At 44.1% G+C, this 19,072-nt stretch overlaps 1 protein-coding gene across 1 annotated transcript in view; it reads left to right on the top strand.

Moving 5' to 3' along the window:
* Positions 1–14,586: 14,586 nt before the first annotated feature.
* BLMH (bleomycin hydrolase) overlaps positions 14,587–19,072 on the top strand; it is a 46,017-nt gene continuing 41,531 nt past the window's right edge. Inside the window, exons 1-2 of the mRNA XM_054459892.2 lie at positions 14,587–17,095; positions 17,398–17,595. Coding sequence (XP_054315867.1) covers positions 17,083–17,095; positions 17,398–17,595 — 211 coding nt within the window. The 5' untranslated portion in view covers positions 14,587–17,082. The remainder of the gene's footprint in view (positions 17,096–17,397; positions 17,596–19,072) is intronic.

Genomic DNA, 19,072 nt, shown 5'->3' with positions numbered 1-19,072 from the left:
GCTCTCAACCACAAAATAGCCCTCTCTTTCCATTCTGGAATAAAAATTTTTCCTACTGTGCTTACAAAGAGGAGATATTTGGGTCTCCGATGAGGCCTTCCCAAAGAATTTGCAAGGATAATTTTGACTACGACCAATTTTTGTTTGACTTTGGAGCCTCATCCTTGAGTAAGTCATAATTCCACTTGTATCTTTGAACATGGTCAGTGCTGAAGGGAGTAGTTAGATTCCTGTAGTTTGTCACGCAACTGTGCTGTACATATTCAACATTGCTCATGGAAAAGTTGTAGCTACCAGATATACATGAAGCCACCGGATCCATGAACAGTTGCTTGGAAAACCTGGCCCCTCATCCTGGCTCAGCCACTAATGAACTGCTCAACTCAAGGAAATGATGTAAACTTTTACAGGTTCAAAACTAAGGGACTAGACCAGAAGATAATCTGTAAGATCCTGTAAGGCCTCATATTATATGATTGATATTTTTAAAAAGTTTAACAATAGATGGGGCACGGAAGCTCACACCTGTTAACTCCAGCACTTTGGGAGGCTGAGACCGGTTGATTGCTTGAGCCCGGGAGTTCGAGACCAGCCTGGGCAACATAGTTAAACCTCCTCTCTACAAAAAATACAAAAATTAGTTGGGCCTGGTGGCATGGGCCTGTGGTCCCATCTACTCTGGAGGCTGAGGTGGGAGGATCGCTTGAGCCAGGCAGATTGAGACTGCAGTAAGCCAAGTTCTTACAAAATATAAAAAAATACAAAAAATTAGCCAGCGTGGTGGTGTACGCCTGTATTTCCAGCTACTCAGGAGGCTGAGGCAGGGGAATCGCTTGAACCCTGGAGGCAGAGGTTCCAGTGAGCCAAGACCGCGCCGCTGCACTCCAGCCTGGGTGACAGAGCAAGACTCTGTCTTAAAAAGAAAAAAAAAACCCAAAACTCCCAAAATAATAATGAAACAACTCTTAGGAGGCCTTACTACTTCCTAGGCAGCTCAAGGGCATCATTAAACAATTCCACCAAAGAGGATATAAACTTTGTTGCCACTCAATAATCATAGCCTTGAATTCCTGAAATGATTTTATAGCTAAGGTACTTCATAAAAGTGTTTAATAACAAACTTGACTCACTTGGAAATCACCAGTCTAAAGGACTTTGCTCCAATTTGAGATGTGAGTTATACTCATTTTTAAGACAATATTTAATGAGGTATTAACAAGTTCATATTTCTGCTAAAGATTCACATTTTTTTTTTTTTGAGAGTCTCACTCTGTTGCCCAGGCTGGAGTGCAGTGGTGTGATCTTGGCTCACTGCAACCTCTATCTTCCGGGTTCAAGTGATTCTCACCCCTCAGCTTCCTGAGTAGCTGGGATTACAGGCACATGCCACCATGCCTGGCTAATATTTTTGTATTTTTAGTAGAGATGGGCTTTTCACATGTTGCCCAGCCTGGTCTTCAACTCCTGGCCTCAAGAGATCTGCCTGCCTTGGCCTCCCGAAATGCTAGGATTACAGGCATAAGTCACCATGCCTAGCCTAAGAGTCACAATTTCTTGATCACTCTAAATGCAGGGATAATGCTTGTATGATTCTACAGTGCTATTAGTCATATAACAAAGTCTTCTATCAATGGTTCCTTGTTTGTCATGTTGAGTGGTCTTCATTATTTTCTACCTATATCAGATAAATTAAAATGGACTTATGTGAAAACTTAACAGCTGCAAATTTGTGTGCCTAAGGAAAACTTCATGATTATGTTCCATTAACTATCCACAAATGGTTGCTTTGGGACAATTAGAAAAGTGACATAGGAAAACACTCGGCCATTTATAAATCTGCAGGTTTATTGTATAGACTGGTATGTCTAAAGTGCTTGAGTTTCAAAGTGCTTTCACTTACATTATATCTTTTGATCCTTAGGCTTAGAGAGGTTAAGTTTTTGTTTGTTTGTTTTTTGGAGACAGGGTCTTGCTCTGTCACCCAGGCTGGAGTGCAGTGGCGCGATCACAGCTCACTGCAGCCTTCAGCTCCCAGGCTCAGGTGATCCTCCTGCCTCAGCCTTCCAAGTAGCTGCCCACAGACACATGCCATCGTGCCCAGCTTATTTTTGTGTTTTTGTTTTTGTTTTTTTGTAGAGACGGGGTTTTGCCATGTTGCCCAGGCTGGTCTTGAACTCCTGGGCTCAAGTGATCCACCTGCCTCAGCCTCCCAAAATGCTGGAATTCCAGGTGTGAGCCATCATGCCCGGCTGACAGTTTAAGTTTTTAATCTCTGGAATCAGACTACTTGGGTTTGTATTTTGACTCTACAACTTTATTAGCTGTGCAAGTTATTATGTGCAAGTCACCTAGCCTTTCTGTTCTTGCGTTTCCTCATCTATAAAATGGGAATGGTAATAGAACCCACCTCCTGACTTAGGGTTATTGTGAAGATCAGATGGGCTAAAGCTTGTATAGAAAGGAGAATAATGCCTGTGGCACAGGAAGCACTCAATAAATTTTAGCTATATAGCTAGTATTATTATCCACCCCACTTTTCAGAAGATGAAACAGACTCAGAGATTAAATGAATGCATATACCTACAAATACTAAAACTATTAAATACTAAAGCTATTAAAATACTAAAGCTATTAAAACCAGATATAATAGACTTCAAACTTTGGCCTCTTTTTCCTAACTCCATGACGCATTTCTTACTTCATGTAAGAAATTAAGAGTTCTAATTGAGGACTTTTAGGGAACAGTTATCTTTCTTTCTTTCCTTCTTTCCTTTCTTTCTTTCTTTCCTTCTTTCCTTCCTTTCTTTCTTTCTTTCTCTCAGGGTAAGATGCATGTTTTTCTTTTGTTTTTAGTTTTCATTTGCACTGTGAATGTATTCAGTTTTACTTTTACCTGATGAATCACTCTTGTTGGAACAAGGAAGAAATAAAATTAAATGAAAGAAAAATCAAGTGAGAACAAAAAGTGGAAATTGGATGAAAAAACATTACAAAGGCTATGCACTGGAAAACGTGGAACTGAGCCACCAACTCCTGCATATTCACTTTGTTTTGTGATTTTTATGCTTTGTTTTATTTTTTTAAAAAAAGCCTCTGGCCAGGTGTGGTGGCTCACGCCTGTAATCCCAGCACTTTGAGAGGCTGAGGCAGGCGGATCACTTGAGGTCAGTAGGTCAAGACCAGCCTGGCCAACATGGTGAAACCCCGTCTCTACTACGAATACAAAAATTAGCCAGGCATGGTGGTGTGTACCTGTAATCCCACATACTCGGGAGGCTAAGCCAGGAGAATCGCTTGAACCCAGGATGTGGAGGTTGCAGTGACCCGAGATCATATCACTGCACTCCAGCCCAGGTGACAGAGCGAGACCCTGTCTTAAAAAAAAAAAAAAAAAAGAAGATAACACCATAATTATTATACTTAAACATTTGCTTCAGATAGTAAAGAATGTAATTCATAAACAAAGGAAGAATTAAAGAAAGCTTTGGTTTTGCAGCTTTAAGTAATGCCAGTCTAACAGCATTCCCAGAAGGAAACTGGGATCTAAGGTCTCCAAAGATATTTAATTGTGATTTTCTCTCAAGTCCAATTTCCTGTTTCACCTCTGTTGCTTTCTCTTCCATTTGCCCTTATTTTCCTTTCATCTTCGTTCCAATCTTTCTGTACTTCAACAAAATTTAGTTTTTGATGATTGTGGTAGTCACTTTTTAAGAGTAATGCAAAAAAAACATTTTTAGGGTAGCCCAACCAGGACTTCTTTCTAGCTAGATCCTCACAGCCCTGGGGATCAGCATCTTATTTTGTTGTTCTTCACAAGGATCTTCCTTTCTCTCTGGCAGGAGGAAAGAAAAATAGAGGCAGTTTCCCTGCATCTTCCAGGATAAGGTCTTAACCCTTCTATGGGCACTGATGGCTGTCTACGCTTGGCCCCTGCCCTCTCTCTGCTTAGTTCAGCTGTGCTCAGTTTCCAAACAGAGATTTTGTTGTTTTAAGACTTTTGTGGGGCTGGGCGCGGTAGCTCACGCCTGTAATCCCAGCACTTTGGGAGGCCGAAGTGGGCGGATCACGAGGCCAGGAGATCAAGACCATCCTGGCTAACATGGTGAAACCCCGTCTCTACTAAAAAATACAAAAAAAATTAGCCGGGTGTGGTGGCGGGCGCCTATAATCCCAGCTACTCAGGAGGCTGAGGCAGGAGAATGGCATGAACCCGGGAGGCGGAGCTTGCAGTGAGCCGAGATCACACCACTGCACTCCAGCCTGGGCGATAAGAGCAAGACTCTCAAAAAAAAAAAAAAGACTTTTGCAGCCCAGCACTTTGGGAGGCCGAGGCAGGCGGATCACAAGGTCAGGAGTTCGAGATCAGCCTGGCCAACATAGTGAAACCCCATCTCTACTAAAAATACAAAAAATTGGCCGGACATGGTGGCGGGCTCCTATAATCCCAGCTACTTGGGAGGCTGAGGCATGAGAATAGCTTGAACCTGGGAGGCTGAGGTTGCTGTGAGCTGAGATCACGCCACTGCACTCCAGCCCGGGCGAGACTCTGTCTCAAAAAAAAAAAAAAAAAAGATTTTTGCATATTTCCTTTAACTGGAATTCCTTTCCCCAGCTATTATCACTTGGCAAACTCCTAACTGGGCAAAACTCAGATGATCTGTCATCTCTCCCAAGAAACTTTCCCTAAAGCTCCCAGGGAGCTTTGACTTAGATATTCCTCCTCCACATTCCACATCACACCATGCAAGTCTCTACCACAGCACAAGGGTTAGGGTTAGGGTTAATGTGATCCACCTCCAAAATATGTTCCATATTCATCTATTTCTTTTCATCTCTACCACTGCCTTCTTTTTTTTTTTAATTTTTTTTTATTTGAGATGGAGTCTTGCTCTGTCACCCAAACTGGAGTACAGTGGCTCCATCTCGGATTGCTGCAACCTCCACCTCCCAGGTTCAGGCCATTCTCCTGCCTCAGCCTCCCGAATAGCTGGGATTACAGGTGCTCGCCACCACGCCCAGCTAATTTTTAATTTTTGTATTTTTAGTAGAGACGGGGTTTCCCCCTGTTGGCCTGGCTGGTCTTGAACCCCTGACCTCAAGTGATCTGCCCACCTCGGCCTCCCAAAGTGCTGGGATTACAGGCGTGAGCTACTTGGGAGGCTGAATCAAGAGAATCGCTTGAACCCAGAAGGTGGAGGTTGCAGTGAGCCAAGATTGCGCCACTGTACTTCAGCCTGGGTGACAGAATGCGACTCAGTCTCAAAAAAATAAAATAAAATAAATAGGAAACTATAAATACCTCTGAAGCTCAGTGTCTCCTCCCCAAAGGTAAATACTATCTTGAATTTGGTGTTTAACATTCACTTGTTAAAAAAAATCTTTTACCATCTATGTATATATTTCTAAACAATACATTAGGCCAGGCACAGTGGCTCACGCCTGTTATCCCAGCACTTTGGGAGGCCGAGGCGGGTGGATCATGAGGTCCAGAGATCAAGACCATCCTGGTCAACATGGTGAAACCCCGTCTCTAATAAAAATACAAAAATTAGCTGGGTATGGTGGTGTGTGCCTGTAGTCCCAGCTACTCCGGAGGCTGAGGCAAGAGAATTGCTTGAACCTGGGAGGCAGAGGTTGCAGTGAGCCAAAATCGAGCCACCGCACTCCAGCCTGGCAACAGAATGAGACTCGGTCCCAAAAAAAAAGAAAAGAAAAGAAAAGAAAAAAACAATATTTAACTGTGCTTGGTTTTGAAATTTTGAAAACAGATTTCATGCCATTTGCTCTGCCACATGATTTTTGTACTCAACATTGCTTCTGAAACTCATCCATGTAGATTTTTATATCACGATTATACAAATTTCTGTTGATGAACTGTTGGATTTTTCTTGAGTTTTTATGCAATCACCAGCAAAGCTAGAATCAACAGTTTTGACCGTGACTTATAGTACATGTACGCAAGAACTTCTCTAGGGAAAGAGAAATTACTGTGATAATGAAAATGTTCTATATATATGCTCTCCGTCCAATGAGGTAGCCTACAGCCATGTGTGGCTATTAAGCACGTGGAATATAACTAGTATAACTGAAAAACTAAATTATTTTAATTAATTTAGATTTAAATAGCCACAAGCATCTAGGGGCTACTATATTGAACAGAATAGCTCAAGAAAATATACCCAAGAATAGAGTTGCTAGATTATAGAGTATGTGTGTCTTCAACTTTACAAAATATTGACAAATGTTTTCTAAAGTGGTAATATTAATTTATACTTCTATCAACAGTATAAAAGAATTGTCAACATATTTTTTAATGCCTGCCTTTAAAATTTTTGCTTATCTAGGTATAAACTGGGAATAGTCAGAGATGTTTGAACCAGAGTGACGCCATCCGGAATTGGGGCTGGGTAAAATAAGGCTGAGACCTACTGGGCTGCATTCCCAGGAGGTTAGGCACTCAGTCACAGGATGCAGTAGGTCGTTGGCACAAGGTACAAGTCACAAAGATTTTGCTGATAAAAGGATGTAGTAAAGAAGACAGCCAAATCCCACCAAATCAAGATGGCAATGAAAGCTACCTCTGGTCATCCTCACTCCTCATTATACATTAATTATAATACATTAGCATACTAAAAGACACTCCCACTGGCACCATGACAGTTTACCAATGCCACAGCAATGTCAAGAAGTTACCTTATATGGGCCAAGTGCAGTGGCTCATGCCTGTAATCCCAGCACTTTGGGAGGCCAAGGCAGGCGGATCACAATGTCAGGAGTTCAAGACCAGCCTGGCCAACATGGTGAAACCCCGACTCTATTAAAAAAATACAAAAATTAGCTGGGCATGGTGGCAGGTGCCTGTAATCCCAGCTACTCAGGAGGCTGAAGCAGGAGAATTGCTTGAACCCAGGAGGCGGAGGTTGCAGTGAGCCGAGATCGTGCCACTGCACTCCAGCCTGGGCAACAGAGCAAGACTCTGTATCAAAAAAAAAAAAAAAAAGTTACTCTAAAAGGGGGAGGAACCCTCAATTCCAAGAATCGTCGACCCCTTTCCCAGAAAACTAATGAATAATCCATCCCTTGCTTAGCATATAATTAAGAAATAACTATAATTAGTCGAGCAGCCCAAACCGCTGCTCTGCCTATGGAGTAGCCATTCTTTTTTTTCTTTACTTTCTTAATAAACTTGCTTTCACTTTATGGACTCACCCTGAATTCCTTCTTGTGCGAGGTCCAAGAACCCTCTCGTTGGGCCTGGATCAGGACCCCTTGCCAGTGAAAGCATCTTATTTGCTTTTTAGTTTGTATTTCCATCATCATTATTTATTTGCCATTTATGCTTTCTTTTTTGTAAAATGTCTGTTTAGGTCTTTTGTCTCCTTTTCTATTGGATTGTTTGTCTTTTCCTATTGATATTTTGGAGTTCTTTATATATATTATTGTTTGTTTGATGTTTATATATTTTAATATTATATTTTCCAATTAAATGTGTTACAATTATCCTCAGTTACCTAGAAACATAAATCAAATCATGTCTCATTTCTTAAAATTCTCATTACACTTCGAATAAAACCTAAACTTCTTATGATGATGCAGCGAACATTGTGATTAACTCTCGACAACCATCCCATCTCTGTAGCACTGAGGAGAAACAATACAATTTGGGGAATTGACCAGTGTACTAGCGACAGGCTTCATTGAGGTAAGGGTAATCCCATCCCCTAACCAATGATTAGTTCAGGAAAAGGCATGTGATCTCCTTTTGGACAACAAAATTCAGGGAGAGATTTGCTGAAAGCTTCTGGGAAAGTTGGCCTTCACTCTTAGGAGGGAGTAAGAAAAACCCTGACTTTTTTCTACTGGACTTGAAAGAGGAAGTGAAACTGCCTTTGCAAAAAATATAACAGTGAGAAAATTACAACAATGAAAAAGATCTGATCTAATAACTCCCATATTGCCTTTAACCTCCAAACTGTCCTTGTTCATTCCTGGGCTTGGGCCAAGCTAACTTTTGGGAGAAACTTAGTTTATAGTTTAAATGATAATAGCCTTTCCCCAAATTAAACTGCCTTTGTAAAACTAATGAAAGATCGTCAAGTTAGGAGGATTAGAGGAGCATGGATTCTGCTAAGATCTAGGTGTGAACAATGACCAGCCATTATTACAGAGGTCACAAGATTTGCATCTTCCTCAGTTACTCCTACTGATAACATCACTATTGTAGAACATCTACTATTGTAGAACCTAACATTGGCCTTTTGAGATGTCTTTTCAGGCTTTCACGTTTCTGACAACCAGATGGCCTCACCCAGACCCACGACTCTTGACTCAACTGGTCCTGTGGCCCCCACCCAGAAGTAGACTCAGCACACAAGGACTGGGGTTTCCACATCCCTATGATTGTATCCCCAACCCATCAGCTGAACCCATTCCTTTGCCTGCCAAACTGTCTTTGAAAAACCCTAGCCTAGTGTTTTCAGGGAGGCTGATTTGAGTAATAATAAAGCTCTGGTCTCCTAATTAGCTGGTTCTGCGTGTATTAAACCCTTTTTCTATTGCAATTCCCCTGTTGTGATAAATTGGCTCTATCTGGGCAGCAGGCAAAATGAACCCAATGACCTTGTTAAGTGCTGCTTGTTTCTATAAGGCCCTTGCCCTTGCTTTCTCCCACAGGTCCTCACAAAGACAGATCTTTATTGCCATTCAGTTTCAGGACAAATAGTCACCTCCTTAAAGAGGCCTTTAATGCCACTACTCCCCCTGGCCAGTCACTATCACATTATTGTGTTTTATTTTCTTTATGTCACTATTTGAAATTATCTGCATATATTTGTTTATTGTCTAACTCCCCCACTAGAATGCAAGCACCAGAAGGGAGAGACCTTGTCTATCTGGTTTTCCTGTGTATTTCTGTATCTAATACAGTGCCTGACATGTAATAATGCTCAATGAATTTTTTTTCTTTTTTTTTGAGACGGGGCTTCACCATGTTGGCCAGGCTGGTCTTGAACTTCTGGCCTCAAGTGAACCACCCACCTTGACCTCCCAAAGTGCTGGGATTACAGGTGTGAGCCACCATACCCGGCTGAATTTTTTTGTATTAATCAAAAAATAATGATTAATTTTGTTGTGTTCATTTTCCCTGTTAGATCGAAGCTTCTTGAGGTCAAGGACTAGTCTCCTTCATTTTTTGTATTTCAAGTGCCTAGTACAGTTGCTGCCAATCAGTAGGTGTTCAACGAGCAGTTAAATAAATGAATGAAAGAGAGAAATTTGGGGAAAATACAATGTCAACCTATTCCCTTTATGGGAAATATAATTTGAAGTTGATTCTCTCTCTTTTTTTTGTTTTTTTACTGATATAGGAGAATTTTGTGAGTACAGTCATATCCCCATGAGTAAAAGATGCATACGTTTCAAAGGGCTTCATGATTTGACTATAAACCATTTTTTCAACCTCATCTCTTATCTCCTATATACATTTTTCCCCCTGCCATTTACTCTATGCTACTGCCACACCAGATTCTAGAGCAGCCGAATTTTATGAAAGGGATACATTCCTGAAATCTTCACATAAAATTTAAAACTTCCAAAATCCAAGACTATTTTTCTTGTAGCAATAAATGTGAATTTATTGAAGGAAAGATACTATTTTTCCAGCTAAAATGGCTCCACCATGTGGCACTAGCATAAACAGTTTCTAATTCACTTTACCACCACCAGGTTTGAAAGTATGCATTTCCTGACAAATATTAAATGTTACAAAGGTTTCACACCACTTCAAATTTTGTGTATATAATGAAGTACTATTAATGGTTTATAATGAATGATTTCAAATTTGCATAACTCAAATGCTCATAAAACTCAAACTTTTTCATTGTTCTTGAATCAGACTCAAGGCCATTCATGCCTCTACCTTTGCATATATTGTTTCCTCTGCCTAGAATGATCTGTGAAGTGCTAGCACCTAGAGCAGTGACTGGCAGAAATGTTATATCCAGAGGTGAGAATAATGTGGGTGTAAACAACAACATTCAAGAACATTGGATCACGTTTCAAAAAAAGCCCAAAAATAATCTACAACTAATGTTGAATACGCTGAAACATTTAAAACCCGAATCTAAAGTTCTTTGGGCTGAAGGAGGGGCCACAGGGTTGGGTTAAGCCCACATGGAGTTTAGGAGTGGCAGGGAAGGTGGAAGTCAGAAAGCTGCCAGTTCTCCGGGACACAGATGGGTGCACGCCACATTCTGGAGAAAAGTTATAGTGAAGGGATATAGGCTCCTGTGGGCCCAAAAAGCCCCAGGATCCAATATCTCAAAGTTTTGGCAGGGTCAGTGCCTGCTGGCTTTGCTCATCTCAGGGAGGTGGGAATTACAAGGATAAGAATGGGGATGAGAGTGGAAGGAGAAAAATAATTTTCCCAAACTCCACCCAGGTCATTCTAAATCAGGAGTTGAAAACACAAATATCCATAGGCAATAAATGTAACACTTTTTTCCCCTCTTTTGATGCAGAAATTACTATCATGCGAAAACAACAATATATTTTTTTTCTTTTTCTTTTTCTTTTTTTGACAGGGTTCGGTTCTGTTGCCCAGGCTGGGGTGCAGTGGCGCAATCTCTGCTCACTATAATCTCTGCTTCCTAGGCTCAAACCATTCTCCCACCTCAGCCTCCCAAGTAGCCGGGACTATAGATACACACTACCACGCCTGGCTAATGTTTGTATTTTTGGGAGAGACGGGGTTTTGACACGGGATTTTTCTTGGCCACTTTGCCAGCCAGAGACCTCTGGCCAGTGATGCCCCTGTCCAGGCCTTGCTTGGCACTGGGCTTGCTGCAGGAGGCACCCAGCCCACTCGGCCCATAGGCTGTGCCTGGTTTGTGCTCCAGCACGGATCCCACAGGCACCACAACTGCATGCTCAGCCCCCGGTGGGAAGGGGTGTGTGGGTGAGCGAGTGCAGGGTCTGGCCAGCAGCTCCAAGTGCTGTCATAGAAGCAGACTCCATGTGGGGCTTGCAGTTGGACCACACCTGTCACAAGAGACTCCTGTGGTGGACTCTGGCATCCAGGTGAGGGGAACGTGGTGGTGCCCAAACAGGGAAGCCTGTGACCCTGAAGCCCCAGATGGGATGTTACAACATGCTAACAGCTCTTTTAGTCTGGGGTTAACAGTTCTATCAGTCCCACTGCCCTGCTCTAGCCCATGGCTCTGGGTTGGCCCACCCCTGCCATAGTGTGGGGCAGCTGCCAGGTGCCAATGTGGGGCAGAGGGCTACAGTGTTACTGCCTTTTCGTATTTGCATTCAGCAGGGTCCTGAGTTCTTGTCCCACGTCCAAGAAGAATGAGACTACGCTGACAATCAAAGGGTGAGGAGGGCAGAGAAGAGTTTTATTGAGCAATGAAATACCTCTCACTAGAGAGGGAATGCGAGAATGGTCCGCCACCTGGAGTTGGGTGGTCTCTCTCCCAGTGTGGCTGGGTCCGGGGCTTTTATGGGCTCAGAATGGGGTAGCGTGTGCTGATTGGTTTGTGGGTATGGCAAAAAGGCTAAAACAAAGGCACAACAGTGTAAAAAATCAATTAGGGAAGGGTAGGTATATGTAAATTAGGTGAAGGATGGGGCTCAGTCAGAGGAAAGCATGCCAAACAGGAAGAGGGTTTCTCAATCCAGTCCACGGATTCATCCAAGACTTGTAGCTTGGTTTTCAGGCTTTAAACTGTCTTTGGCTTGAAGGTGGGATTTCGCCAGGGACCTGCCCCTATCTGCCTAGTCGTTTGACTGCCTCCTGTCACTATCAGTTTCACCATGTTGCCCAGGCTGGTCTTGAACTCCTGGATTCGAGTGATCTGCCTCCTTGACCTCCCAAAGTGGTAGGCATGAGCCACTGCACCCTGCCAAAACAACAATATTTTAAAGAGAAGCCAGCTACCCAGATTTGGATCCAAAACTTCCCAATTATAAATATTGTCTCAAAAAAAAATTTCTTTTGAGACAGGGTCTTGCTCTGTCACCCCAGGCTGGAGGGCAGTGGCGTGATCATGACTCACTGCAGCCTCAACCTCCCAAACTCAAGCAACCCTCCCATCTCAGACTCCCAAGTAGCTGGGACTAAGGCGCACACTATCACACCGGCTACTTTTTGTATTTTTTATAGACACAGGGTTTTGCCACGTTGATCAGGCTGATCTCCAACTCCTGAGCATTCTGCCTGCCTCAGCCTTCCAAAGTGCTGGGATTCCAGGCATGAGCCACTGCCCCGGACAGCTCAAAAATTTTAAATTACCATGCAGGCCAAACAAAACGTCTCAAAGCTGAATTTGCTCCAGCAGGCTACCAATGTGTGAACTCTGAAGTTGACTGTCACATCTGGTGAAATATAAGGAGGTTTCCTGACCAAGGCAAATCTTGGAGTTAGTGGGACAACACTTAAGTATGAATGAGTTTCATAGAATTGGAGAATGTTTGTGTTAGATTCTAGCCTTGACTTCCATTCAACATAAAAACCTGGTCTTTTCTATCGAAATAGAAGTAGTTGCGGCCGGGCACAGTGGCTCATGCCTGTAATCCCAGCACTTTGGGAGGCCGAGCCAGGTGGATCACCTGAGGTCAGGAGTTCGAAATCAGCCTGGTCAACATGGTGAAACCCTGTCTCTACTAAAAATACACAAATTAGCTGGGTATGGTGCCAGGAGCCTGTAATCCCAGCTACTTGGGAGGCTGAGGCAGGAGAATTGCTTGAACCTGGGAGGCAGAGATTGCAGTGAGCCAAGATCACGCCATTGCACTCCAGCCTGGGGGACAAGAGCAAGACTTCATCTCAAAAAAAAAAAAAAAAGAAGAAGTAGTTGACAAACACATGTAGAAGATTGGTGGACAGCAAAGGAGGAGACACAGGGTGGAAAATCTGCCTTGAGACTGGCCTTGTTTGCTTTAACTTGGTAGAGTGGCATGGAAGCAACAGGTAGAAGGCATATCTGCAGTGGCAGATGGTGCTGCCTCACAGGATTTATAAAGATTTTCTTTTCTTTCTTTTTAGAGACAGCTGAGTACAGCAGTGTGAGCATAGCTCACTGAAGCCTCAAAATCCTGGGCTCAAGTGATCCTCCCATCTCAGTCTCCTGAATAGCTAGGTCTAAAAGTATCTGCCACCACATTCAGCTAATTTTTTATATAACTTTTTTCTTCTTTCTTTTCTTTTTTTTTTTTTTTGTAGTGGTGGAGTTTCACTATGTTGCCCAGGCTGGTCTTCAACTCCTGGCCTTTAACTTGAGGCAGGAATCCACCCACCTCAGCCTCCCAAAGTGCCGGGATTACAGGCAATATTTTCTTTTTTAATATTATGGACTTCATACTAGAATTCTGTTTCTGGTTGCTTTGTCCCACGAGGTGTCACTGGGCTGTACAACATCTCTTCTTGCTGGAATAAGAGGGATAGAACACAGAATTTTCTTCTTGGAGAAATGTCTTCCTGGGTAGGTCATTTGGGGGCAACCCACTGGGAAACCAGTTTTATTCTGTACCTCCTCACCATGCCCACATGGGGGCTGAGTGCATGGGTGTGAATTACTGGGTGGAAATCTGGTAGGTAATAAGGTTGCCACCCTGATGATGAGGACAGAGCAGGAGGCCAGCAAAGAGAAGATGATAGAAATCTCTGGGCATGGGGTGGAGAAATGTAATCACTGGCATGGAAAGGGTGGCAATAGCTGTAAAACTGGTCCCCTCCACCTTTCCCAGTGATTCCATCTCCTCCTGAGCTCTTACTCTTGCAATTGTATCCTCTCTGACATATATTTAATCTCTAATCTGTACTGGTTCCTTCCTCTCATCCTCCAGTAGACACAAATTTACCCTTTCTCCCCAAAGAGCTTCCCTAATATTTACCTCCCTCTCAACTCACTACAATGTGGCTTCTTGCCTACCCTTCCCTTCCACTAAAACTGCCCTCTCTAAGGTTGCCTGTAACCCAGTTGCCGAAACTAATCTTACTTGACTTTCTGCAGCTTTTAGTTCAATTCACTGTCCTCTCCTTGCCTTCCTGGGATTCGAGGACATAACTCCCTGGGTCTCCTACTTCTCTGACTGCTCTTTCTATTTCTGCTGGCTCCTCTGTCTTCACCCATACTTTAAACATTATCATTTTCAGAGCTAATGCTACCCCCATATGGCATCCTTATAAGAAGCTGTGAAAGGGGCCGGGCGTGGTGGCTCATGCCTTTAATTCCAGCACTTTGGGAGGCCAAGGTGGGCAGATCACGAGGTCAGGGGTTCAAGACCGGCCTGGCCAACATGGTGAAACCCCGTCTCTCCTAAAAATACAAAAATTAGCCGGGTATGGTGGTGCACACCTGTAATCCCAGCTACTCAGGATGCTGAGGCAGGCAAATTGCTTGAACCCAGGAGGTGGAGGTTGCAGTGAGCCGAGATTATGCCACTGCACCCCAGCCTGGGTGACAGAGCGAGACGCGTCTCAAAAAAAAAAAAAAAGTAGTGAAAGGTACATCATATTCTATGCACAGCCTGGGCCAGGGTGCATGGCTTGGCAAGAAGAGCCTGGACTGCATTTTAGTCCCTACTCACCACACTCAGCCTGGTGCCCTTGTGCCATGAACACCCTGTGCACTGCACATTGCAGCCCAGGGCACTATCTGTGGTCTTCATCTCTTTCTTGCTCTATCCTCTTTCCTTCTGTAACCCTGCTGACTTTCATGTTTCCACCTCGAACCTATGTGTCTCATCTAATCTCTAGACTCTTTTCATCTACGTCCTGAACTTCTCTTCCTGGATGTCCCGTGGGGTATCCTAATTTTGCTATGGCCCAAACTCAGTTCAGATCTGCACACTTGCAAATATGCAAATATGCCTATTTTTCTGTATGCCCTCTCTTGGTTAATGACAGCACCTTCCATCTTCTTATTCTGCTGAAAACTTCAAGATTATCAATGCCTCTTCCCTTTCCGCAATTTAAGGCTTTTGTCCTCTCCCAGGTTCACTACTGGAAGAACCTTCTAACCAGTTTCCCTATCTCCAGAGCCTCTCCCCTCCAAATCACTCTCCCCACTGCCACCAGGTTTCTTTTTTCACACAGACTTGAGCATATTTTCCTTTGTTTCAAAACCCATTTTGTCTTCTAATTAACCATAAGATAAAGTCCAGATGCTCAGGCATTGCACATAAAACCCTTTATATCTTGGCCCAAACCTACAAAACTTTTCCAGTCCTACACCTTGCCTCTGCTCCCAAAACATGCCTTGCTCTTAGCCACATCCGATTATGATGCACCCTTTCTTGAACATGATTTTATTCACTGCGCCTTCGCTGGTGCCTTGAATGCCCTTCTCCTGTTCTTTGACTTGTAAAAATCTCATCCACTCTTCAAGATCATGCTCTCTTGTCACTTCTATTTTCAGGCACCCTTTGGCCCTAATTGACAGTGCTCTCCTCATTGCTTCTACAGTCTACAGAGCTACTGGTATGCTACTACAGATAGTCTAAAAGTTGTTTTGCATCTCTTTCCTACTACATTGAGTTTCTTAAGGGCAAGATAAAGCTTTGTTCGTCTCTATAGCATCAGCAGTTTGTCCAGTGCCTAGTACATGTTAGATATTGAATAAAAATTTATGACGAGTTGGGCAGGATGCTTGAACATCATTTTGTGAAAGGACCAGTGATTTCTTTCTGTATAATTTTCAGCCTCTTCTTTTTCAGATATTGAAAGAACCTCAGAATAGGATGGTTGATGGGCCCACTTAAAATAGTTGCTATGTTATAGCCCCAATTTTTAGCCGAGTCTCTCTAGGGACATAGAAACTGTGCTTTCTCAAATGACTGATTAGTGCCTGAGTATGGATTTTTCCAGATATCAGAGTTCCTTAGAACTGCGATGATTTTCAATCTAAGAAGACCTAGATTCTAGGTTACACACACACACACACACACACACACACACACACAACCTCATTGTTTTGAATAGCAGATACAGGGTTTCAGTGTTTTTGTTTTACCCTCTGTACGTTCTATCCCAACATCTTACTAAGGGCTGAGATTTCAGGGCATGAAAAATGGAATCAACAAAAACAAGGTTTTTACAATCTCAAAACTTTGGGAAACTGTTATCTTGAAAACCTAGAGGGGGAGCATCAGTTAGTTTTGTAGAGAACTCGGTGAAACAATATTGATGCATAAGGCTAGCCTCTGTCATCCTCCTGAGTTAAACCCAACGGGACATGCTGGACTATACAGGAGACACTCGTGGACTCCGTGAAGACCAGATGGGTAGTGTTCTTGAAATGAGCAGATGTCTATTTGTAGAACTCTGTAGCTTTGGAGTGGGTGGGAAAGAGCTTGGTTCCAATTCCCCCTCAAAGACAATTATTTGCTTCTGATGAGAATCCAAGCAACAAGTTGCCATTGAGAATGCAGTGATTGGTCAGCAAACGAAGCCTATAGGAAGAGCCTTCGGGTGCATTCCTTGTGACATCTCGACCCGTCCTAAGCCCGACGCTTAATTATGGGACCTCTCAGCTCCTCCCTCCCGCCTCGAGCTCCCTTTTGGCTTCTCACAAGGCTTCCTGGGGACGATTCCCCGATGCTAGAGTACTTGCGGTCTGGGCCCATAGGGAACCCGTCAGCCTCCCTCCTTGGAGCGGGCCTGATCCCGGGAGGGCGACCGCGCGGCCCGGAGGCGGGAACCCAGGGGGGCGAACGCTCCGGCGCCGCCCTGGCGCGCAGACCATCTGCGCGGTCGTGCGCGGGGGCAGGCGCGGCCTCAGCCCCCGGGCGCTGGCGGACCCAGCGCGTCAGCTAGGCCGCCCCCGTCGGCCCTCCCCCGGGCGGGGCCAGCCCCGACGGCGCTGACTCAGCAACGCGAGGGGGGAGTTTTGTCCCTCCGCGGACCCCGTTTCTCCCGGCCTCAGCCTCCCCGCCGCCGCCGCCACCGAGCCGGTTTCCTTTTTCCGGCGCTCCGGGTGCGAGAGACAGGTCGGGCCCCCTAGGCAGCGAGCCGCAGCTCAACCCCGGCGCTCGCCCAAGGACCCTGGAAGCTACCGTTCCCCGCCGGGCAGCGTGGGCGCCATGAGCAGCTCGGGTGAGGTGCCGTCGTCCCCCGCCGCGGTCCTCTCTGGAGGAGCTCCGCGGTGCCCGTGAGGCCCGGCGGCGGGGAAGGCCGGGGGCTGGGACCCTGGGCGATGGCGGGGAGCGAGCTTTCGGGGCAGGCTGGAGCGGCTTGGAGGGAGACAGCGCCTTGGAGGAGGATGCCGCTTATGGGTTTCCCCGCTGCAGAGGGCACCCCAGGATGCGCTTACGAAGTTAGATCCGGGACGCGGGAGCCCCAGATCAGCCCTTTTCTCCCTCTTTTTGGCGTTAAAATCCCGTTTGGTCTCCCAACAGGACTGAATTCGGAGAAGGTAGCTGCTCTGATACAGAAACTGAATTCTGACCCCCAGTTCGTACTTGCCCAGAATGTCGGGACCACCCACGACCTGCTGGACATCTGTCTGAAACGGGCCACGGTGCAGCGGGCGCAGCATGTGTTCCAGCACGCCGTGCCCCAGGAGGGCAAGCCAATCACCAACCAGAAGGGCTCAGGTGTGGGCTTCCACTTCTCCCATACTTTCCTTGACCTACCTGACAGCGTCCCATTTTGGTGTCTTGTTTAAGAGTGGTCTTAAATTCGTACTGAAAGAACTGGTCGTAAATTCGTAAAGAATGAGGCACAGGTACAGGCAGGTCTAAGAACATTACCCATGTGGTTTGTTTTGGTGTTCTGTGGCTTGTTAGCACATGCGGTTAGAGTACAAAAGTGACATGTCCATGAGTATACGTTTGAATGTAATTGACCATATTATGTTCCAATGTTATGTGGTTTGCAGCCCATGTCTTGGAGATGTATGGTCTTGGTCACAAAACAGAACTTGTGAAAATGTTCATATCCTTGGAGGGCTCCCCAGAAATGCCCTGAAGGCCCTATACTATGAAATAGAAAACATACAATGTAATTACATTAAAATGTCATCAGATGTTACTTTTAAATATGCTTCTTGGTTACAACCGAAGCTAATGTGCTGATGGGCTCAGTTCCCACCAGTAGATCAGTTTGTAATACAGAAAAAAGTTCTGTTCTCATGCCTTGCTGGGCAAGAAGTCTCGTTTTGCTATCTGCTTTCTAGCACCACTCTCAGAAAAAACAGGTATAGTGAAAGATTGGATATCCAGCAGTTTAAATAAGGAGCACATTCTCACAACAAAATTGTACTAAAAGGATTTTTTAAAGTCTTTCTGTACTTAAAAACGACCCCCCAGTCTATCTATATGGACAGGAAGCACATCAGTGCTTGTTTAGAGTCGGTCAGAACTCACAAAGCACACATTTAACGTGAGTACATTTTATTGTATGTACATTATACCTGAATAAAGTTGATTTTTTAAATGTTAAGGAAAAAGTCAAGACCTTACAATAATTAATATTTTGCTCTAGAAGAATGTGCTTGGAGTGGTGTGGGCTCTCGGGCTACAGATGATCCAGTTAGTAATGACACAGTGGTCCTACATAGTTTAGATTGCAGTGACCCGTTAGGGAACAGGTCAGGTCTTACACATTTTGCAGTGTCACTTTTATATACAAAAGATCCAAATAGCATGTGAGCTGTGTAGTTTATTTTCATGCAGTTTTCACATCACCAGTGCATCCAGATCCCCTCTACTAGAAATATATAGCATATAGAAGAGAGGGTGACATACAGGTAAATCTAAGGTAAAGATGAACTAATAGGCACTAGTGACTTTCAAAAAACACTATAGTTAACTAGAGTTTTCTTTTTGTTACAAAATTATTTTTGTTTAATATAGAATATTTGCAGATACCAAGTGAATATTTTTCCTGTATATTTGTCAAGTCTGTGTGTGTGTGTGTGTTTAATAGTGTTTAATATGCATTGATACCTTGTACATTGTTATGTAAGCTACCTATCTTTTTCACTTACCAATATATTACAAACATATTTTCGTATTAGTAAAAAAGTTATACCCAATACAAGTCAAAGTTTTTCCCTCCGAATTTTCCTTC

Source organism: Pongo pygmaeus, chromosome 19, assembly GCF_028885625.2.
Source record: "Pongo pygmaeus isolate AG05252 chromosome 19, NHGRI_mPonPyg2-v2.0_pri, whole genome shotgun sequence".
Classification (NCBI taxonomy): Eukaryota; Metazoa; Chordata; class Mammalia; order Primates; family Hominidae; genus Pongo; species Pongo pygmaeus.
This window is presented reverse-complemented; position numbering and strand designations above follow the sequence as displayed.